The sequence below is a fragment of the Electrophorus electricus genome, chromosome 24 (assembly GCF_013358815.1).
Source record: "Electrophorus electricus isolate fEleEle1 chromosome 24, fEleEle1.pri, whole genome shotgun sequence".
In the NCBI taxonomy this organism is placed as follows: Eukaryota; Metazoa; Chordata; class Actinopteri; order Gymnotiformes; family Gymnotidae; genus Electrophorus; species Electrophorus electricus.
Genome location: NC_049558.1, coordinates 3,870,841 through 3,894,574, shown reverse-complemented (window position 1 = coordinate 3,894,574; position 23,734 = coordinate 3,870,841). Strand labels below are relative to the sequence as shown.

At 44.1% G+C, this 23,734-nt stretch overlaps 1 protein-coding gene across 4 annotated transcripts in view; it reads left to right on the top strand.

Moving 5' to 3' along the window:
- Positions 1–16,874: 16,874 nt before the first annotated feature.
- Positions 16,875–23,734, top strand: part of samd11 (sterile alpha motif domain containing 11) — a 46,198-nt gene continuing 39,338 nt past the window's right edge. For 3 of the 4 annotated variants that reach the window (XM_035522606.1, XM_035522607.1, XM_035522604.1), the window contains exons 1-2: positions 16,875–18,022; positions 19,599–19,690. In XM_035522606.1, the coding sequence (XP_035378499.1) occupies positions 17,269–18,022; positions 19,599–19,690 (846 nt within the window). In that variant the 5' untranslated portion in view covers positions 16,875–17,268. Of the gene's footprint in view, positions 18,023–18,510; positions 18,577–19,598; positions 19,691–23,734 lie in introns of those variants that run through there. The other variant, XM_035522608.1, reaches the window with a different exon arrangement.

Below are 23,734 nucleotides of genomic sequence, written 5' to 3'. Positions count from 1 at the left end.
AACAAGACACTGTTTCAATGGGGCTTTTTTGTTTTGTTTTTTATGTGGGTGGGTGGGTGGGTGTGAGGGCTTCCTGGGGCCTTCCTTGGTATTTCTATTTAAGCATTATGTAGAGAACATCCATAGTTTCCTATTATTGATCATGTTGCACTATTATTAAAATTAAAACATCAAACATCAAAGTACTTGGTGTTTGTCTCAACATAGACAGGCACATACATTTATGAAACTGTCTTACCAGGTGATCATGGATGAGGTAAATTATATCCTGGAGTAAAGAGAACAATCTACATATTTCTGATATGAAGTTTATTCAAAATGTAAAATAACATGTAAATGCTGTCTGGCAATGTCTGTTATAGCTAGATAAATTACATCCGCAGTGTCCGGCACTCACTGCTTAATTTGAGACAAAATTTGAGATAATTTGAGAGAAACCCTGAGATTATGCTTGATAAGGCCTAATGTTAACTTGCGCTGTGGCGAAAAGTTAAAATCAGGACTTCTAACGTGCCTACATGGATAATATGATGTTGCATGGAATGGGAAATTGCTTTAGCTTGTTAGGTAGAATAGGTTAGCAACATCCATTACTGCAACTTGTTTACCTCAGATATATTCAGTTACGAGCATTCCCATTTGATTTTTCTTTGTTTATCATAGTACTCTTAGCCTATTACAGACAATTCTGACAATTCTATTACAGACAAATCTGGTGAGGCCTCACTAAGGAAAATTTAAGGCAAGAGAACCATAAACTAGTAAAAACTGTAAGTGTTCAAAATTGTAGCTGTTGGGACACTAGCCATCTCTCACTACCCAAATGTAGTGTTATTTAATGAAGACCTAATGAGTTTAAGGTGATTCGCTAAGATGTTTGAGCTTTGCATTCAGGTTTCAGATTTCGGAATACTCACTTCTTGCCTGCTGGAGTTCTGTAATGACCCCTTTTCAGGCTTCATGGGATTTGCTCTGATCTGAGGTCTTTACAAATCTCCCGCCACATTCCATTTCTAAGGGTTTAGGGGAAAGCCGTCGAGCTTCTACCATGTTAAAGTAAATGTCTGACACAGAGAAGTACCCGATATCATTACAGTGATTACGAAGAGATTTACTTGTGAAGTTGAACTGGACGCATCTCTCTATCCTTCGGTGCGCGCAGAGAGGAGCGCGCTTGCCCCGTGCGATATTGACAGGTTGGAACCCGGGGGCTCCTGGAGGAAGTGAACACCGCTGGAGGGGGTTAGTGCCACGCTTCCTTCCTTTGTGTGTGTGTGGGGGGGGGTGTGTGTGCGGGCTCTCCGGTGTGCAACAGAGAGAGGACAGAGAAAGGCCAGTCCTACTCCGCCGTTTAACTCGATGTCTGTTATACATTTTGTTTGGCCGGCTCGTTCTGTAATAGAGTGTTGGAGGGGATGCGCTGTGTGGTTAGGGGTCAGGCAGAGGGTCTGAGGGTGTGGGTCAGGTGAGGATGGGCCATATTCCGTGGGGCTGACAGCACTGCATTGGCAATGTGATTGGGTCGACCTCTCCGTGACTCCAGCACCGATCAATAGGTCTTCTTTAAATTTTCATTTGTCCCCGGTATGCCTCATTTAGACGGAAGAGGAAAAGCAAAACAAATGGAATCCTGAGGCCTGAATTCATTTTCTCGGTTGCACTGGCACTGGTGCATACTGATATCCCATCCTTCCAGGATACATCACATTTGTGTTAGATTTGACTCGAACGTTTTTTGTTTTTAAACTAAACGTATACCATGTTAAATACCTTACCTAAAAATTATCTTAGGCTAGATTGAAAACTTAAAGATGTACAATTTCCAAGCTTGGTTCACCAAACCATACACTCCATGAAATACTTTCTATGTTATTTTTAAGAATTCTGTTTGGCATGCAACCAACTGGGAAAAGGAATTGAGACAATGCTAAATTTTGTTAAATTTAAATTTATATGGGAAACACCTATAGCTTCAGGTAGCATCCTTTAGCAGACTACGTCCTTTAAAACATAACCCAAAGGTAAGAACTCATATATCATGCCATCTTTTTATGACTAATCGAAGACTATGCTATTCAAAGATGAAACAAAATGGAGAAGGTCAAAGATAATAAAACCGGAAAGTCTCTGACATTTCTCATTTATATGGGGTCCTGTGAAGATCTTGAATCTACCACTGCACTTCTAGATGTAAAGCAATGTATCACTGCAATACCAGCTAATTCCATAAGTTTCAAAGTTCGTTAAATATTAGGATTGCTATGTTGACTATAAACAAGCATTTATAAGACAAATAAGGCTTTTTATGTTAATAGTTGCATCTGGAATTCTACAGCCTCTATTCAGAACTTTCAAATAAAAATCCTTTGTGTTTCTTACACACTAGTATTTTGTTGTGTACGAACACATATGATATAAAACGGAACTTCTGAGTCAGACTGTAGTGGCCACAGATTTCAGGTCTGTCCTCCAACCCAGTAATACTGATGTGGAAAGTTGTACAGTGGACCTGTAAGCACAGTACAGTTTGTCAGTGGTATGTGTTGCCACAGAGTCTCTGGTCGCATCTCAACCTTTTCTGTAGCAGTGACACCGCGCTACAGCGTGGCAGCTTGGTATCGCAACAGCCGCTCAGTTGCATCATGACTTTCCATCTGCGGATGAAGATCTCTGGGCGCATGATAAGAAGCCCCCACCACCACCACAGGCTGGAGCTGGGCGCCTCATCGAGACACAGGGCAGACGCGATGGTTCCTGGGTGATCAAAGCAGCGCACAGCATACGCGTGGGGGCGTCATAGAGACGCCACCGACGCAGGCAAACCCTTCGGTGGTCTGCTTGTGTTCTAAATCTACACTCGTGACATTTTCACTTTACGCTCTCATCTCTCCCCCTCATTCTCACTTTCGTTACCCACAGGCTCCAGCCACGGTGTGTGCGTGTTTGTGTGTATGTGCCCCCTCAGGCTTTAGGGTTTCCCTTCAGTGTGTGTGTGGGTGCAGCTTACATTCTGCGCATACGTTCCACACCCACGTTCTTGAGGGTCACACTTTTCCACTTCTTAGTGACTTGGTAACACTTCACGTAAAACCCTAGATTGCTCAATAATGACTTACTGCTCTGCTTTCAACATCTACAGTGTGAACGCACTGAAATAAAAAAATATATATAAATAAATAAATTATATATATATATATATATATATATATATATATATATATATATATATATATATATATATATATATATATATATATAAAAACCCTACACATAATGAAAAACTTTTTGTACGTGTTATGATAACTTGTTAATAGGTGTACATGGGTGTAAATGGGTGTAAGAATGGCTTGTTGTTAGGAACCTGAATTCTCACTCTTTGGATAAAATGTGAATCTGCGACCACTGAATCCTGAATCTCCCCAAGTGCTTCAGAACACTCTCTCTCTCTCTCTCACACACACACACACACACGCACGCACACACACACATGCAGATCATATTAGCGTGTGAGGTGTGTGTGTGTGTGTGTTTTGTTCTCCTCACCCTTCAGCGTGGTGTTTGACTTGTGAACCGTGGCCCAGGCAGGAAGCGCGTCACGGTGCTAACTGGAACCAGATGTCAGAGGCCACTGGGGATTCTCACAATGGAACATGCTCGTCAAAGGGAAACTTTCCCCCCTCTCTCTCTCTGTCTCTCTCTCTCTCACTCGCTCTCTCTCTCTCTGTCTATCTTTCTCTCTCTCCAGCGATATCAAAGCCTGTGCCTGTCTATATGCTGATTGATCGCTAGGAACTGAGAGTCACCACTGCCGTAGATTCAGCAAGAGAGAGCGAGATAAAGGGAGATAGGGTGAAAAAGAGAGAGAGTGGGAAGTGAAAGTAGCCTACCATAAGTTTGTTGCCTTGGAAACTGTGGCACTTGAAAAAAGAAGAAAGAAGAACTCTGTTGGTTGGCTCTTCTCACCGCTGGGCCACGGGCACTGTGCACCTGATGCACGATTTTAATTATTGATGCGTTTAATTTGTGGATACACCGTGCAGGTGGCTGGGTGTGGGAGTGTGGGGGCAGGAGGTAGCTGAATAAATGAATGGATCAATGATGATTTATGATTTTTCGCCTTCCTCACATGCGCAAGCTCCAGCACCATGCCCGGGATGTCTCAATTCCCTTTCCACTCAGGGCTCATTCCCCTCGCTGAGGGCTTTGCATGTCCATAGGTGTGAGATGTGTGGCATCTCTGTCTTGCTCTGGGAGTCTGTGTAGTCATGGGAGTGGACTTGCCTCCTGTGTGTGCGCCGGAAGGCTCAGCCTGAGCCCTGACCGCCTAACTGCGTCTGCAGCCTGGGACTGCCAGCTGTGCCCGCACCCCCCCACCGCACCCCCGCCACGGCATTAGCTTCCTCCAGGCTGCCTCTGAGCCAGCCCCTCCGTCTCTCTGACGTCCTGTAAGAGTTTCCTGGAATTAAGGCCACCCAAATCAGTTTCTCTTCCATACAGAAAGAGCTTTATGTACTCTAGTATGTGTGAATAAGAATAGTCCAGAGGTTGTGTGCCTGGAATTCGGAATTAAAATTGTATGCTTTGACATTCTTCTCAGATTGGACAGCTGGAAAGAGTCATTAAGACCCTACCTAGTATAGGAAAGCAGAGTTAACTTGGAAAATAAGACTTTCCCGGGAACCCCCGATAAATGCTACCTGTTCACAAAAATCCATTTACAAAGTTAGAAGGTTTGTTTTTGTTCTGCATTATTGTGTGGGTTTATAGGGAAATGCATAGGAAAGTTATTCTTGGTCAGTGTGAATCTACCTCCTTGTATTATGCTCTAGTGTTCAGGTGCTGTGTGAATGTTCCTGTTCCCCTCTTCTCCTGACACTCTCCTGTGCCTTCTCCATGGTGCACACTGAACTATGGGGAAGATCTGCTCTACAGAACATACAATAATTCTGTCTAAATTGATGTCCACCCCCTTGCCCTGAGCCCTGCTCAACCCCTGGGTGCTCCTGCCTACTGAGAGAACTGCAGCCATTTATTGGGTAGCCACTGAGGACTGTGTCCGTATAAGCTCACGGAAACGACCTGAAAAGGCGCGGAGTGGTAGCACACCTGGAAGGAGTTGTGGGAATGCGTGCACGACCTCTCTAGCTTTGCCAGATTAGAAAGTTCAGAAAAGCCACATAGTGTTGGGAGTTCAGGGTCACATTAATTTGGCTGAATGAAGCACAATCAGAGGATGAGAAATAAAAGACCTGGCACTGATCCCAGCAGTGATCTCGGCAGAGCTCTATTTCGTTTAAAACAATCTGACCCGAACCGTTCTCATACAGAGTCCATGATTAAGCAGAATTGCACTCACTTCATTCTTTAGTGTTGAACAATGTGTGAATGAGAGCAGGTCCGCACAGAGACTGTTAACGTCTGTGTGTGGGTGTGTGTTTGCACCTTTGTGTTTATTATGAAAATGTGTGACTGTGATTCTGTGTACACATGTTCACCCATGTGCTTGTGTGTTTGTTACTACATTTATGTGCATGTGTATATACTGTCTGTGTGTGTTTGTGTGTGTGTGTGAGATCAGCTGCATTAGGTCTGCAGCGTGGAGCGGTGATTTTGGCTCTCCCTGTTTTCCGCCACAGGCTCACAGAGCTAACTGCTGCTGCTGCTAATTGAACCCTGTTGGTGAATTAAGGATGGGCGGAGGCTGCCCAAGGAAAGAAAAAAAGCACAACAACAACAAAAAAGCACCAATGAGGTCGAAGGGTCCCTGGGGGTGCGGGCCAATGCCCGCCTCCTTCCCTCTTTCTAAATATCTGCCCTGATGCTCTAGTTCTTCCTGTCCTGTCCAATGATAATTGGGCACTGCAGCTACACAACACACTTGTGAAATATAAACAGCTCACTGCAACCAAAAACTTCCTGGATTTCATGTCTTTCCATTTACATTCCTACGTTCCTGTGTGTTGCGTTACTTTCCAGTCAAATTCAAAATACAGGATCCATTACACCAGTGCAGTACCAGTGAGGAAGGCCAACCAGTGGCTGATTAATTCATAATTCCAGTTTATTTAAAACATGGTTTTGCATGGGTTTTTTTTAAATTGAATTTTAAATAAGCAAAGATTAAGGCACTATGATGAATTCTTTCACTATGTCTTAGGATGCATATCTGGCCAACATCATCCAGTATATATTGCAAAATTTTGCATTAACACTTTCAGCACTGAATTAGCACCTGACCCAAATAAACACTGTACTCCATTTAGCATAGAATTTTGCCCTATTAGGCAGGTACCCTTCAACTAAGCGTTGGTCTCGGATCTGTCCAAGGCACTGACAGAGCTGGGTGTGTGGCGCCCAGCTAGCCTGCTGGGGTCTGTGTCAGCATGAAGGGCAGAGAGAGGTCACCGGTGCTGAGATGCTCCGTGGCTTAAGAGGATTGCGGACAGGTGGTCCCTAAGCCAATAAATAGAAGGGAAGCGGTAACTGCCGGCCCCCAGGTGGGTGTAGCAGGCAGGGGCAGCATATAGGTGACACCAGGCATGCGTGTGTGGTGCTGTCGTCAGGGTCCTGGCCTTTGCCTGCCCCGGCCATCATTCTTCCTCTTAATATACTGTCAGATGCTTGTGCTCAAACGTGGCCGGTTCCTTCAGAGCGCAATGCGGGAAGGTTAAATAAAGAAAGTGCGCTCTCTTTCCAGTGGAAACTTAGTCCATAGTAAGCATATTCCCTTAACACGCTATTGAATGAGATATTCCATTTTTGCCTCCCGCGAGTCTCTGGCGTCCGCCGAGATAAGATGGCATGCGGGCGTCTCTGTGTAACCTTTACTCCGGTTGGTTTCCTCCACTCACTGCTCCAGGATGGTACAATTGTGTTATACAGTGATGTATGAACCTCGCGACGGACGCTCTGAATACATTTTCTGTGTTTCATTTTGCACAGACCACCGGGGCTTTGGTCAATATCAATTGCAATGCCTAGCTCCGGACAGACAAATTCATTTCAATTACAATTACCATCGCGGCGACGGTGATTTATGGCGTTGTTTTCTCACCGGCGCCTTCCCACTCCCATTAATCAGCGCATGCCTGCCCGTATGATCCGTACTTCATCTACCTGCCAAGTGGAATTGCTCCACGGAGCATTCCTGAGCCATGCCCCCCGCCAGCGGCTGCCGGCCCCGCCGGGAATATTAGTGTCCTTAATTCACACTCCATCTCCCCGCATTTACTCACAGGGCTGCTAACTTGCCGGAATGCTAACTTGGAGCTTTCCTCTCGTTCCCTCGTAAGTCGTTCCCGGGGAGGGATGAACCGATTGTAAATCGGAGAGCTGGGTACGCCTAGGCATGGCTGGAGAAGGCGGGAGAGTGGCTGAGAAATGTCGCCCTTCTGTACACAAAGATGTAAATGAGTAGGTTTGGTGGTATCGCCACGGTTACAGGGCTGCCTCTCGTTCGGGACATGGTTTGTCATTATTGGAGTGCCACAGGGCTCACTGAGAAATGAGCACGCATTCATTCTCACTCTCTCTTTACAACAAACATATTGTGTCACTCCCTACCTCAATTCTTTCGCTCTCTCACTCTTTAACTTCCTTCTAAAATACGCACGTACGCACAAACACACACACACACGCACGCGCGCACGCTTTACGGTGTATTCTCAATTCAATAACCATGCAATAAACAAGTTCATTACATATTTATAAGGACTGGTCATTTTGTAAGGCTCATAAATAGCGTAGAAAATGTTTTGTTTAAAAGCCACAGTACGCCGAGAGAAGGGTACGCTTTCTTAACTCACAATTCGGTTTCAATTGGCTGGTACAATTTTTTATTTATTTATTTATTACCTCCTTGTGGATCGTCTGGACGCGTTATGAAGGCTGCCCCTCTTCTCGTCAGCTCCCGCCTTCTTGTTTCAGGGTGAGTCACAGGTCCAGACGTTTTCTAAATCTGCAGAGAGGGGAGGTTAGCGGAGCAGCCTCAGCCTCGGCCTCGCCGCCGCCGCCTCCTCGTGTTTACGGTGCGCAGGCCGGTCCCCACGGCTTTGGCAGCCGCCGCCGGAGGATTCCACCGGGCTCCCTGCTGTGGTCCTGTCTGAAACGTGACGTGTGGACTGGAAACTGCCTTCGCTCCTGCAGTCTCGCGAAAACGCCAGTGATTCAGGCCTCCAATAAAAACGAGACACGGCGGTCGCGCCGGGACAGACTAAATATCTGTTTCGACACTGTTCTGATGGTGGGTTTCTTTGGGTGTTGAAGGAATGGCACCAGGCCTTTTCCCTTGGCTTTGTAGAAACTTAAAACTGTACATGTGAATCAGTGTATGCAGGCTACAGGATACAGATCACATCAAATTTCTCAACCTCAAGTTATGACGGCACATTATTTTTGATTCTACTATGCTAGCGCTTGATCTTTTTATGATAGTAAGGGAAAACTGGAAAATGTATCTAAATGATAGCTATGCCGAAGACTTTTCCTGCCAAACTGCTGCTTCTTTACAATATATTGCTTCCTTATCTAGTTAAATTCAGAACTTTGTTGTTTTTTTTTATTGGCTTTGGGGGATGACCTTGAAAATGTATCCTAATCAGGAACAACTTCCATGAACTAAGACTTACAGAACTTACTAGACGTGTTTAAATCTAGCAGAAGTTCCAGAATTGTCCACGGCCTTTTCTGTCTTCGAGCAAAATGCCGTAGCTGTAATATTTGTGAGTCATCTTGATCACATTTCCAGTTGCCTGACAGTGCTCTGAATCTGACCACCATGTGGCTTTGACTGACTGGACATGAAGAATACATTTCCAGGTAGAGCTGGTATTCAGTTTCAGCGAGTGAGGATCGAACATAAAAGATGCAAAGAGTAACCAAGTAGCACCCCTTCCTTTTCTCCGTGGTATATTTTTCATTAACCCGTCTCTGTTTAGACCAGCCTTTCTATTTGGCTTCAAGTCACACTCTCAGCAGCCCTGCAGCCACTGCTCCCATGAGCGAAGCGAAGTCCGGCGGGCACCAGGCAGACAGCCAGACGGCGAGAGGGAGCCGTGCCCAGCTCGCATGGGTCTGGATTGGGTTCTCTCCAGAATGAGCAGCTCTTCCACAGAGCTGGTCAGATGAAAGGCGATGAGCGGTATCGATCGGATAGCAGGGGAAGGACGGCCAGCGGTGTGCGTGAAGCAAGGCTGCTGGAGAATGAGAACGTGAGTGTGTGTGTGTGTGTGTGGGGGGGGGGGGGGGGGGGGGCTACTGCACCTCTGAGGCTTGGGGAGGGGGTGGAGGGGGTTTGTTAGGGCAGGGAGAAAGGCCAAGGGGCTGTCACATAACCCCTCCTTCTCTGCACTCCATAACCGTGGAGCTCCAGAGTGTGCAGTGTAGTGTTGCTGATGAGAACTGTCGGTGCGGAGCTTCCCAGCTCAGGGTCAGAGAAACAGCTGACCTCAAGGATGCTGTGCCCACACACACACACACACACACAAACACACACATACTCACGCACATGCATGCACACACAGTCGTGACTTACACTTGGTGCACACACACATAAACTCATGGTCCCATTTCACGTACACAGTGCACTAGTGAAAAATCCTCAGTCTAAAATATTATTTTATAATATTAATAATAATATAGTAATAATATTCCTGCGAGGCATGCCTCTTTGTGCCCTAAAAGATCATCTGGAAGATACTAAAACTGGCCAGCAATCTATGGTCTCATCGGTCCTTTTAACATGTGTGAGCGATGGTAGGCTGGTATCCCTGCAGGACCGGCTTCTGTGTTCACCATGATTCAGTAGCACTGTCGCGTGAGCCCCACTTCAGGGAGGTGAGCAAGCCAGTGCCCCGTGCCCTTACCTGGAGGATGTCAACACTCTGTGATAGCACCTTGCCCATAGTTTCATACCAGCAATGGAATGAAGCTACACTTAAAGAGCTTGAAGATCACAGTCCTGCTTTGCTTTCTCTTTTTTGTGTTGGAAGAATTATGCTTGCATTTATTGATCCTATTTAAATGAAGGGCAGGCTTCTGTGGCTGTGTGCAAACACGATTGCACTGGATGTTTGTGAGGTAGTCCCATAATCTCTAACATTGAGTATAAATGAACTGAATAATCTTGAAACTAACTGCATCGGCTGTACACTCCTATGTCTGTGAGTTGATGATGTTTGACCAAACATTTCAGTTGTAGGATGCATGCGTTTAGGCTGTGAACTACCTGTAACATTTCCTAAAACCATATACCCCAAAATTCCATCTCCCTTTGAAGGTGGTTTAGGGCGTGGCCAACCTTCAGCGCCAAAGTGCCCCGAGGGACAGATCGGCTTGGGCGGCATGCTAATTGAAACGTGTCGGCGACTCATTGACGTCTTGGCTCTTGTTTCAGGGCTATTTCAAACCACAGTACTGATTGCTGGTTTCACATCACACAGGGAAAAATCAATATGGCCATAGAGATCAGAAATTATTCTTTGCAAGCAAATGTAGGATAACACTTTCCAAAGGTGGTAATGTAAACCTGCCTATATAGTGGTTTGTACTATATTATTGTAATTTATTACATTATTTTTGTTCCCTTTATATAGACATTGCAAACTATTTGACTTGGTTAAAATATTAAAAATAAGGATTTATTGAGGGGAGGGGTCCAGGTCCTACATCAGTGTAAACACCCAGGCTCTTCCTGACGAGGGCTCATAAGAACAAACCAGAGGTAACTGGAAATCTAGACTTTATTGACACCAAAATGTGCAAAACGCAGAAAGAAAGAAAGAAAAGCTTTTTGTGCAGCTTCCTGTAAAGCCTCATCACCACCAACGATCTGTCTATATGTAAATGCTCCATTTTACAGTGATCTCCATAAAATGGAGGAGACGCCTTTCCAGCAGTAACACCGCTGTAACGTTTCTGCTCATTGTTGCAATCTGGTAATGTCTGCTGGGCCTTGACACAAGACACAATGCTGAGTTATTTCAAAAGGATTTTACAGTAATTTAACCACATTATGTGTAGTGTCACTGGATGGACACTCGCATGAGTAGTGACCTCCTTAGTCTGATTAATCTAACCAGCAGTTTTAATGCGTTAAAGATTAAAATATTAACTTTGGGGAAATCATACCACTTTGACTTGAGCTGGGCAGAACAAATGTTAACTTACAAAAATCACAGGACCTTAAATGATATGAGTTTTCATCTAGCATGCCATATAGTGTGGAGTTACATAGTCTTGCATTATCTCCCATGCGATTTCTTTGTCCGCTGTACTTCTCATTTTAATCAGGTTTTCCAATGCATCAGTTTCTAATTTGGCTCTGGGTTTCCTCCCAGTTATAGCAAAAAATAGTAACAGACAGCTTAATGAGCATTGCCCCACTAGTTATCTCATAGTAGGCCAACTCATTTTAACTGTTGGTGTAGCCTAAATAAATGGTCTATAAATGCATTTCTTTGGGGGTCTGACTGTAAGCTTTGCTCTGATACCCTTCGCATATTGTAAACCCTTTGAAAAATGGATTGTGGGAGAGATAAGAAATAATTTATGTTCCTATCACAGCCTCACACAAACATAGTTGAAAACCGGTGCCAATAACTCCCACAGGCTCAGAGAGGCCCGGTCTTTTACTGCACAAATTATTAACGGCAGGGGTGTGCCCATGTCATATATGCAGCCCTGTGGAAATCATGAACTACAGAAGACTACTGAACACGAGATCTGCACTCTCGAAAGCAAAACCTACACACAGAACCATTTCTACAGGGTTCCTTCTGCTCACGTACCAAGGGAAGGGGTGTGCAAGGCGTGTATCAGGGATGTACAAAATTTATATGGCACTTACCATATAAGCATGTCACATGAGAGGGTTTTTGTTGTTCTTCCACTAATGCCATGCAGTGGGTCAGTACCTAGTTTGGCTCTTACCTAATAGCAGGCACAGCTTTCTTCAATCATCATGGCTTGGTTCCTCCTGCAAAACAAATACCACCCCATGTCGAAAAACTAAGCCCAAACACTGTATGTCATGTCTTTATAACAGCAAGAGACATGTCTTATCCAAGCATGGAATGACTAAATTCAGTACAGGGATAACTATGAGAAACTGCAGGGTCTCTGCTATCTATTGTCGGAGCAGCTGATTGTGGTACCACGAAGGGGTTTTAATTACCTGCTAAATGATTTGAGGCAATTTACTACTGGCTAGTGCTATACATCATGTAGCTTCTAGAATTATTTTTAATATTATGTTGCCATTACTATTAGCCTGGGTATTTAGATTACAAAGAACCCCAAAAAGTCCTCCATAAGATGCAAAATATCTTTCATTAGAAATAATAAATTACATTTTAAATCGCAAATAATATTCTGACAAAACAGCTCTGTGTGTGTGTGTGTGTGTGTGTGCGTGTGTGTGTGTGTGTGCGCGCGTGCGCGCGCGTGCGGGGGTGTGTGTGCCCTGACAGTGAAAAGAAAGTGTTTGGGGAGGGGGAAGGAGGTCGGGTGTCGCGTCTTCGATCGCGTCTGTCGGCGCTGACAGCTACAGACGCTGGTCTAAACTCGGTATTCTCCTGGGCCGCCTGCCCGCCCGTTCAGCAGCGAAATAAATCCCACGTGGAAGCGCCGTCGTTCGGGATCACAGACAGCCGCCTGACCCCTAGATCGCCCGCGCCAGGCGGAGGGCGCCGGCACGGCAGCACGAACCCCGATGAGCTGCGGGTTTCACGTTACACTGCAGGCTGCCTCACTAGCAGGCGACTGCACGTACGGGCAACACTGCCCCTGACAAATGCACGTATGGGCAAAACTGCCCCTGACAAATGCAGAACTTAGAAACAGGCAGGGTTACTTTACGCTCTGTGACTTTTCGAAAAACAAAATATTGTTAATATTACGAGGCTCAGACGTTCACAGATGGTCATCCATAGCCTAACGTGCCGTCCACCCACTTTGTCAACATTAGTTTTAAGTTTATTTTTAAGTACGCGCGAGAAGGGTCGCCATCAAAATCGACATAGGCACGTGGACATTTTGGGCAGATTTTGGCAACTGGCGTGAGTGTTTTTTAAGTTGTACATTTTTTTAATACTAAAATGTTAAATTTTCATAAAGGAGTTAATTACTCCCAGCATGTCTCTAGAGCGTCTGGATGTCGATCTGGGGGAAACGACGGAGGGAAAGACGCCGCTTTTTCCAATACGGGTAGTCCCATATATTTTGCTGCTCATGTCTGAAAGGCTGGCTCCAAGCGCTAGGGGTGGGCTCTCGCTCTCTGATGGTTTTCCAGTGAGTATTTGTCAGGTCAGACTGTGCACCGCCCGGCGGTCTCCGCTCCTCTCCCCGGGTTATTTATTACCTCTCTCCCCCGCCGGCAGCGCTGCGGCTCCGGGGCCGCTGCCAACAACGGCTCGGAGGTGGGGACCGTTTAAAGGGGGTTCTCGACAATCGACCAAACAAAGAAAATCTGATCTGCTAGTTTCCAAGTTAACGGACCCATTAGAGAAACTAGACCTACACTACTAAAGACTCCCTCAAAGAAATAAGTAAATAAATAAGGGTCCATATGACATCTTAGTAGTTTGACTAAGAATTATTAAATATGGTAACTTCCTTTACCAAACCAAACCAGCTACGGCGCTTTAGAGAATAATCGGTCATTGTTCCTTAGATTGGTGCAAATAAGATGAAACTCACAAGCTCATTTGGATTCACACACTTTTCTCTTACTGAATCAGTGTAAGTTTGACAAGCAAATAAAATAGAAGAAAAAATATGCTATGGTGAAAATCACATATAGAAAGCACCAAGTGACGTGAAGCACTGTACAAGAGGCTCATTGTTTTGTCCTTTTGTCGAGTGCTAATGTCTAATTTTCAGCTCTGTTCACTCAATACCCAGTGGTTACAACAGGTAACGTTTGGTTGTAGTTTATTAATATCAAATGTTGTGACATTTTCAATGTTTCTGGCCTGGTTTATGACAGGGTGAAGTGGAGAGAAGACAGAGGGCAGTCCTGCCGTCTTGCCTTCATTTAAGACAGTCACATTTAAGACAGTCACATTTAAGACAGTCACCTTAATGATTCCAGTCTCTGTTAGTCAGCTGCAGTCAAATTTCTCATATGAACATTATTTCCAGTACATGTTTTTTAGATAGTAAGGTGGGCCAGTTAGGAAGAGAAAAGTTGTGGGATTGCTATTAGGCTGCAATATGATAGAATTTGGGAAAAATTGCTTTAATTGTTGTTTGTAATTTGGCTTTTGTAATAGGAAGTATCGGAATGCTTTACCCATGTTTGCTTCAGAGAAACACCTGCCTAACACCTATAATCATTTGGGTAATTATGAGTCATGTGTGACTGAAACATGGGGTGTAATGCTGGAAACAGGACTTCATAAACATGGACAAAACAGTAATCTAACTCGTATAAGATTGAAATAGGATAAACAGCTCAGATTTTGTCAGCTTCCTTACGTCACTAATACACAGCAGGCCTGTGTGGCATCATATAAAGGGTGTGGTCGACTCAACAATTACATAGGGCCTCACATGCCCATGGCGACATGGTTAAGTGCTCCACGCATGTGAGAGAGAGAGAGAGAGAGAGAGAGAGAGAGAGAGAGAGAGAGAGAGAGATCCCGCAATTTGCACAGTGATTCAGACCCTGTATTTCTGCAGGACTGGCAGGCGTCCTTCCTGTGTACGCCATCGTGCTCCTGATCAAGGCACAGGGCTAAGAGACACAAGCTTTGTGAGTTCAATAGCAACCTGACTAGTCCGTAGTAGCTATCATTAGCGTAAGCCATTGTGCTGTAATAGTGGGTTACACTGGTGGTTCTCTGAATGTATTGGATAATTACAGTGTGACCAGAAAATCATCTTAACTTTCGATTAGGATTCTTTAGTATTGATGCACACTGCACACAATCCAGTCTCCTGCAAAGTCTTGTTTATATATTCTATGTGATATTATAAGGAAGGTTTTTCGATATGAAATATTGAGATCAGGGACTTAAAATTAGCTCTGCAACATTGGTGTTGCGACACTTTGCATGTCTTTATTACATTTTTATTCATTGTTTATGTATTAAAATTATTGCAAAGTCTTGAACACATTTATGTGAAAACCATTAACCATTAAGACCTCACCTAAAATATTTCATACGTTTTCAGTTTCTGAATGTGTGGTAAAGAAAATGTAGTTAGAGGATGAGAATGAGTTGAAAACAGTTTAGATTTCCTGCAAAGTTAATGATGCAGTGAAAAGTGAATATGTTACTCAGAATCTATTCTAAGCTTCTGAGTGGGTGGCTGGCACTCTTGTTACTAAACATAAAGGAGGCAGGAGAGAAGGACAGAACTATATGTGATGCGGGGGACGAAAAGTTCAGGGGAGCCCTTCCTGCCCTCACTCTGTGGGGTGTGCGCAACTATCATCTGTGAGTTCAGGGGAAACCCTTTTTTTTTGGTAAATGTTGCACTTTGAGTCCCTTCAGAGGAACTCATGACTCACTCCCTGATTCTGATGAAGACGTGGGTGAGGTGGGCAGGGGGAAGCCCCGCAGGGCATCCTCACACTCTGGGTTTCAGGGATCTCCTCCAGAAACGCAGCGAGCTCTCAGAACCTTCTGACCTTCATGTCTTTTTCCAGTCCTCTTCTGATGTGTGTTTGTGGAGGCAATGTTGGCTTCCTGTATTTTGCCGAGACTGATCAGCTCAGTCGGCTCAGACTGTTGAAGAAGTATCAATATGTATGATTTACTTCAGGGATAAGAAGGCAGCGACTAGGTCTAGATCAGGACCTGGAGTATGAATTTACTATTGCGTATGTTAACCTACTACTAATATGACTAGGTGAGTCTTAATCACATCAGTGGCAGATTAGTATAGTCTGAGTTCTTCTTTTAACATTCTGAATGGGTTACAGGAGTTGTCAGTTAAAAGGGTAAACTATTTAAAGTTAGTGGGCCAATAGCAAAGTATAAAAATAGCTGTAGCAGCTTTCGCTGGTTATGTATGAAAGCAATAGTTACTCTTTATTTTGAAATATAGTGACATTGTTGCACATCTATTAGCCAAGTGTATGTGTATTGTCTCTATTATCATTAACATAGTTATTCTTAACACATTTTCTTTCTGCTGTACTACTACCTGACTATTGCTGTAGTGTTTACTGGTGTGTCTGAAGATGGCAGCACAAACTATTAGTCATTTTGCATACATTTTTTAAAAAACTAACAAAAGCCAAAATAATTAGTGTGAGATACTGCTTACCACTGACAGTGAACATGAAATGATCCTGTGAGTGGATTTTTTTTGTTGTTGTTATTTTGATTAGTAATTTTTTTTTTTTTTTTTGCTTGACTTGTTATGCTGACAGTTTCACATTAGGCCTACAATGCCTGAATACAAATGGAAGTAATATGTTGACTGAATAGTCCATTTTATTTGCAGACACAAGAGGACTGCAATTTCAGAGCTACTGTGAACTGGTATAATATCTGCTTCAGCCTAATGTTTTAAACTGAGAAAAATTATTATTAAGAGTCAACTGTGGCAAGTTGATTTATGTAGTAATAATCTATTGATAAACATCCACCCTGGGCTGCAAAAAAGGTGTAGTTACTATAACTGAAAAAATAGTATTTACTTTGAAAGGGAGAGTCAGGTACAATTTGGGACATTCAGAATTTGGGACATTCAAATTTGCAAAGTAGCTGGAAATTGTTAGGCAACGCCGTCCGTCGCGTTCCCCCTTCGCTATTTCGCGCTCGCACAACCTCCGTTGTTTAAATGGGCCAAGTTAGAGAAGCGGCGGAGAGTGCAAATCTTGTTTGGTCTGGGTCTAACTAAAGCGTGACTTTTACGGTATACGGAGGGTTAAAAGAGAGAAAAAAGCAAGCAAACGTCCCATTAGCTCCAGACATTTTGATACACGCAAATAGTTAAAATAAGGGACTGTAGAAGGACAATTGTTCTTCATCCCTGTCAAAATAAGAATGTTCTCTTTTACCATCTTATTTTAATCCTTAGGTTATGATTATGTGAACTATTCTATGAATATTATTCTATCAAAGGACAAAAGATAGCTTTGTTGGTAGGTATAAACTTAGTCCTGAGTATTTATCGATAAACGGCGAAAATACATAGCCTAAATGAAAGTTACCACGGTGCTGTAGTAATTGGAGGAAAACACCTAAGTGCGTTATCGAGTCGATTCCGGATCAGTTATCATTAAGCAATGTTCACCGTTAATATGCCGCCAAGATGGCAGGTCTTATTCGAGCGAGTCCGATTAGATGTGGTGGGCTGGAGCGCAGCGGAACCCGTCATGCGAGTAGTGCAGTGAGACCGGCGAGGAGCGAGGCTGCTGGAAACGGTGAACTGGTGAATGGCAGTCTGTCGGTGAACTTACGCGCTCGGCTGTCAGACGGCGACGCGGGAGCCGTGCGTAAAACAAAGTGGTGCGCCTCGAAGTCTGGAGCTCGCCAACTCCAAAAAGAGGATACACAAGTTGGGTCGGACGAACTGCTAATCACTTGTTACCGGCGCGACGCTTTTGATAACATGCCTGCCATCAAAAAGGAGAGACTCGATGGCGAAGACATGGCATTAGCCGCCTTCAACCAGCCCGAATACCTGGCCCCTTTAAATGCCACCGCTATCCCCGTGGTGACCCCTCATCCACCGTCGTACGACCACATTTTCGCCCATCATCGTGCTTACTTGGGGCTGCACGACACAGCGCTGCACCAACAACACCTTCACCATCACACTGACGACTTAATGCTGGAGAGGTTTTCTTCGATCCCCGACTTTCAGCCGTTTTTCGACAACGGGGAGCCATGTATCGAAGTGGAATGCGGAGAGAACAAGGCATTGCTGTACATTAACAAACTGTGTCAAGGCAGTAAAGGACCCTCGATCAAATACCGGGGCGAGTGGCTCACCCCGAACGAGTTTCAGTTTGTGAGTGGAAGGGAGACAGCAAAAGACTGGAAGCGAAGCATAAGACACAAAGGTAAGTCCGATTAATCTAGGATATGTAATCCTCTTCAAAATCTAATGCGTCTGTGTGGTAGACGACTGAAAATTTTATTCTCTTTCATTTACAAGAAGTGTGGTGGCCACTACGTTTGGTTACGTTGTTTTGTCTGTGAGTCCACTTCTCTTCGAGTCCACTTTTTTTTTAAATAAAGGGTTACACAGCATTACATCAACCAGACTGCTGGGTTTATTCAAATCTGAGTAAAAGAGAAAAGCACACGCTTAGGCACACTTGGCTGTAGCTTTCTCTCCCAGTTACCCTCGAGATCATCGGGACTCGCACATTTGGAGTGAGCTGAAGGTCTGTGCGTAATTTGGCGACTGACATAGATTTAACTGGAGTCGGATCAAGGCACACGCTCCGTTTGGAGCGATGGCTTAATGTTGGGGGATTCGCTTGCCTGAGACGGAGCTGTAGATTCTTTAAAAGTTGATTTAAAGTGAAGTAGAGGGGTGGTACGTTTGAGAAGTCCTCTCGAGTCCTGTGGCTCGGCTGCATGTTAGGATGTTAAACAGTAGGTAAGTTAGGTACGTTTTCACACAATCAGTTGTGCATCTTGTAAACATTGGGGATGTGAATAGTTGGTATTTAAGATCGCTTAGTTAAGATCAGTATAGCTTGTCTTAAAAGTGTTTTTTTGGGGGTTTTTTTTTTTTAGTGAGCTTTATTTGAACGGTTCATTGTTCTTTGCAGGAGGCAGTGCGGTTTGGCTTTAGACTACTGCTTTAAGAGCTGCCTCCCTCATCGTGTCATTCACACGGAACTGAAACGCATGACCGAAGGTGCTGCTAGAAAAGACGACCGACCTCTTTCATGGGAACGGGGAGATCTTTGGCGATCCCTTTAATGGACATGTGAAGAGCTCTGGTTGGGTTTAGTACTTTTGCTCTGCTCGGCCCTGACCTGCCGAGCCTGACGAATGCACGCGTGTTATGCTCGAAGCGCAGAGGAACCTGAGGGGAGGCACCGAAATAGTTTCACACTTGAAATTGGATGTCTGTGTTATGCAAACGCACCTAGCCGAGTGTTTGAGCCTCACGTGTATATTTGTCCGTTGGCTAGAGAACTTCTGTAATTATGAAGGCTCTTAAGATAGGGCACAAAACTGGTAACTGGCACTTCTAAAAAGCTAAAGAGTAGGGTTAGAGGTGTGTTGTTCCCATCAGGGTCCCAAGGATACACAGACCAATACGCAGTGACCCTGAGGCATGCACCTAAGCTCTCACTAGTTTGTTTGCAATACAGTTTATTTTAAAAACATTGCTAACCCCTTATATATTTATTGGCATAGATTAAAGTTTTGTGAGTTGCCAGCACATCAGAATGAACCTGTGTGTTAGAAGTACTTTTCAGTGTACAATAAAGCTATAAAGACAATCCTTGTACTATATATGTGAGGACATTATCCCACATACATACATGTCCCTTCATACCTAATCTATTTTTTTCTCCTTTCTAGTGTTGAGATATGACTAACAACAAGCAGTCCAAATATCCGTATATTTCACAAATTCAGAAGAAAAAAAAAATCACTTTTGTATTTTTACAGGGAAAAGTCTGAAGACACTTATGTCCAAAGGAATCTTACAGGTGCATCCTCCAATCTGTGACTGCCCTGGCTGTCGTATTTCATCACCAGTGGTAAGGCTATCATTCCTCAGTAATATTTCAAACTATCCCGCTCATGTTTGTGGCTGTTGGAATGAAATATGGCTTTGCACCGAACAACTCTAGTGAAAATGGTCTCTGTGTAGTAGTCGTTTTAAATTGATAGAAATAACTGAAGTACGGTTATCACACCTTGAAAAGTTATACAGAAATGGATTTGTATGTAAAAGCGACGGAGCAGGTGAGGGTCTAGGGTTCGGAACATGTCAGTTCTGTGCTGGCTGGATCCACAGGGGGACTTTATGGTCATTAGCATTATCAGTATTACATCCTGAAGAGTAAATTAGGTTTTGGGTGCAGAGGATGGTGAAATATCTGGAATCGTGGGTTTGAATTTGTTATACTCAGATTTGCTAACTGAAGTCAAGATTCTTTCATCTAACAAAGACACATTATCATTTTTACATGAAAACCGGGTTTTAATATATACTAAACTGTGATGGCTTCATGGTAAGTGTTAGAGGGTCTGTTTCAGAAATGTACCTCCTGTAGGCCACTAGCATTCATGTGGAAGCCTGATTATAAAATTGTCTTGTAAAAGCCAGAACTTAACACTTTCCAGTTACTTTATGTCCTTGAATAATTAAGCTTGTTAGTTAGGAAAGCTAGGTCAAGGTAAAAGTATGTATACCACTGCAGATGGAATACTCTCAGTGCTAACAAGCTAGTAAGCTAACCATGTAAATAATGATTTCTCAAATGAACATTTATGGGAATCCATTAGGATGCTCCATCATTCTGTAATTAAACATTCCAGTAAAGGGATTGTGATAAAATAATTTTTCAAAAATGTCACTATTAAAATCTGCTGAGGTGAAAAAAGTTCAGATAAAGTTTTTGCTACAAAACACAGCAGAAGCAGCTAAGGAGTCATCATCACTACAAGACGTTTATGTAGTTTTTATTTAATTTCCATGATATGAATGTACTGTAGTGATTAGATGGATGTAAATCATATCTAAGAGTTAATCAGTAATGTGAATGGCTGACTTATTGGCTCCTAGTCCGTGACCATATCTCTTTGTTCTCATCTGCTAATATTTTTGTGCCACTTTAAAAGTCTGCTTGTCCCTGGGCCTTTCTGTGGGGGTGACAGCTTTGTACATGCATGCGTTGGCGTGCTTGTGTATGTGTGTTCAGTAAAGGGTGTGTCAGGACGTGTGGGTGTGGGCATGCGGGAGACTGCCTGGGTGGAAGGCAGCTGAATCTGTCCACACACAGGTGCTGTGTTTTTATCTGAAACGGGCACATCTGTCGTCGCCTCTAACGGTTAATCTGGAGGGAGGCTGTAAGAGGCTTACTGAGCTACTGAGCGTGGCTACCAGTGATTACTGGCTGTGCGGCGTGCAAGGCAAAGGCGGTTTAGATAAGCTGGAGGTGTTTTAGTGATACAGGTGGAGCGCTGTGGCCCGGACTGGAGATAAACACCTATGGCTTAGTTGTGTGGAGCCAGGATATTACCTGAAGTTATTGGTGGCTCATAGATACTGATTTTGGATGCAGTCTGTCTGATCATTGCTTTTGCCTGATCACTGTTTGATCAATCTCTCTATCATAGCCAGTGTTTTTATACACCTATATCCAAATAATGTTCAGGTCAATGGTGTTAAATCATACAAACCATGTAAATTACACTAACTTGTCTACAGCTTTCGATTGCAAATTAAACCTGCGCTGAAAACAGGGAGCGCTGGACTAGTCTAATCTAGTTTTAGTCTAGTCTTGGTATGTCCAGAGTCTTGGTTAATCTGTAGTCTAATACTAAGACCAACCTGGCGGTGTGACTGTGCTTAGGGTGCAGTGTGTCATGTGACTCAGAAGGGATGACCTGGCTTGTTTTGCGTGGTTTGCTAGAGTTTGTATGTTGCTTTTACTTCAAACACTGGCAAAAACAGAATAGTAAAGATGGGACACAGCCTTTAGATTGAGGACTATGAAAGCTGTTTTTATTTTTATTTAACCCACTACTAAGCATATTATGTAGCTAAAGAAACTAATACTGTCACGTTCGGTTAATTGTAAGCAGCATTTTTTTTTTTTTTTTTTTGCTCAGAAAGGAGGAGCTCTGGAAACAACATTTGAATTTGAGTTGAATGTTGTTGAATGTTTTGGCGTGGAATGTATCTTATAAAGCAACCCTTTTGGGTTTTTTTTTTGTCTCTCGAAAACAAATGCAGTGCTTTCGAGTCTCTCGCAGTGAGGTCGTGCGCGTAGGCTCTGCGGCGTGTTTGCCGTGGAGATGTGGAGATGTGCATGGCCCTAAGAGCGTCTGTCCCCCCCCCCCTCCCCGCGCGCCACTCCTTTTTCCCGTAAGCGTGACGCCGGTCTGAGCGAGGGAGACGTGTGGACACGGAGGGCAGGCTGCCGAACTCGCCTCGCCCGTCTCCGCTACGCAACACCCCCCCCCCCCCGCGCTTCCCCCTTAAGGGCACGGCGCACACACACGGCCGCTCTCTGTGAGATAACAAGACACACTCCCAGCGAATGCGCACACACACAAACGCTCTCTTGGCTCGAGATCCCTCGCGCGACTTCATATGCGGACCTGCTTATGATACAAATATTCTCACATACAAAACAGCCGCATATTAAACTTAGACGTACGGAAACAGGGAAAAAAAAATATTCAGGAATACAGCCACACTTCAGTCGTAGTCTACGTACACTCACACTTTCAAATGCTTGTCTTTGCAGCTTCGCCACCATAACCCCCCCCCCCCCGCAACCCTGACTGAATACAGCATCTAGGTTTTTTTTTTTTTTTTTTTGGTTCTTCATTTTCAGTAGAATCAATTTTCACCACCACATTTCAGAATATACTTAAAATATTCAAATGCACAGCACTTTGGCATCTACTGAAAGACTGCAGAGTTTAAGAGCCTAGAGAACTACAGCAAGGCAACAATGTGTTTTCGTTCCCATAAAACTAACCTTTGGATTTCTTGTGCTCCCTTCAATCTGTATTTGTTTAATTATGTGTATGCACATTTTAATCCAAGTTTACTTCTAAATGCACCATTAATACCAGTTGCAGCCCTCCTCCCATTACATTACAGCAAAAATCTGATATTGTTTTTATCCAAGACGCTCCACTGGTGATTCATGCTCTCTGTTCTTCTGACGTGATCGAATCCAGCCTAATAATCTGCCTCAAGACAACACACGTGTTAATTGACGGTCACTACGTTTTTAGGCATTTCTATCAGCTTTAGTGAACAACTGTTAACTGCTCAGACAGAGAGCGGTAAACTATAGCTGTCACACAGACAGAAAGTGAACGTGGTCCCTTTCAAAATTCGTTGTTGAGAGGTGACATGGCAGTTAGGCTCTCGCTGTAGCTTCCTCCAGGTCGTCTGCATTTCCGTGTGGCCTGAAAGAAGCTTGGCGTCCGGGTCCCTTTAAGAGCCGAGCCGGCGAGCTGCGCTGGCTGTTGTCTCCCAGGAGAAATGTGCTTCCTCCGCTCTGTTTTTTCAGCGGAACTAGCGGAGGCCGGCAGGAAATTACACTCTCCTCCGGCTCATAAATATCTCTTCGAATCAGGGCTTTCCCCCCCACTGCATCCTGGGTCGAAAAAAAAGTTGTCTTCCTGGGGGTTGGGGATAAGGCTGACTGGAAGAGGGGTAGTTAGTTTGTTTTCTTCATCATTCCCTCTGAAATAGGATTTTGGAGTTAATTATGTGTTAATTCTGTAGCTGTAAGCAAGCACTGACAAGAACCTCCATTACAGGCTAAGAATTATAAAGTGTTTTGAAGTTTGCTCGAGTATTGTGCCTGCAACTTCATGGTAGAGTGATCATGTCCAACTGGAGGTGAGAGCCTTCGTACCCTGAATAGGTCATGTTATGGAGGAGACATGAACATTAAACAGTACGACCTGCTACGGAGCATCGCAGACATCTGAGACCTCCACACGGAATATATCGCAGTGTTTGCCTATAACTGCCCTGAAAAAGCGCCATCGGTTTACATTCACTTACACCGGAGTGTGTTGGCTGCGGTGTTACGAGGGTTTATAGC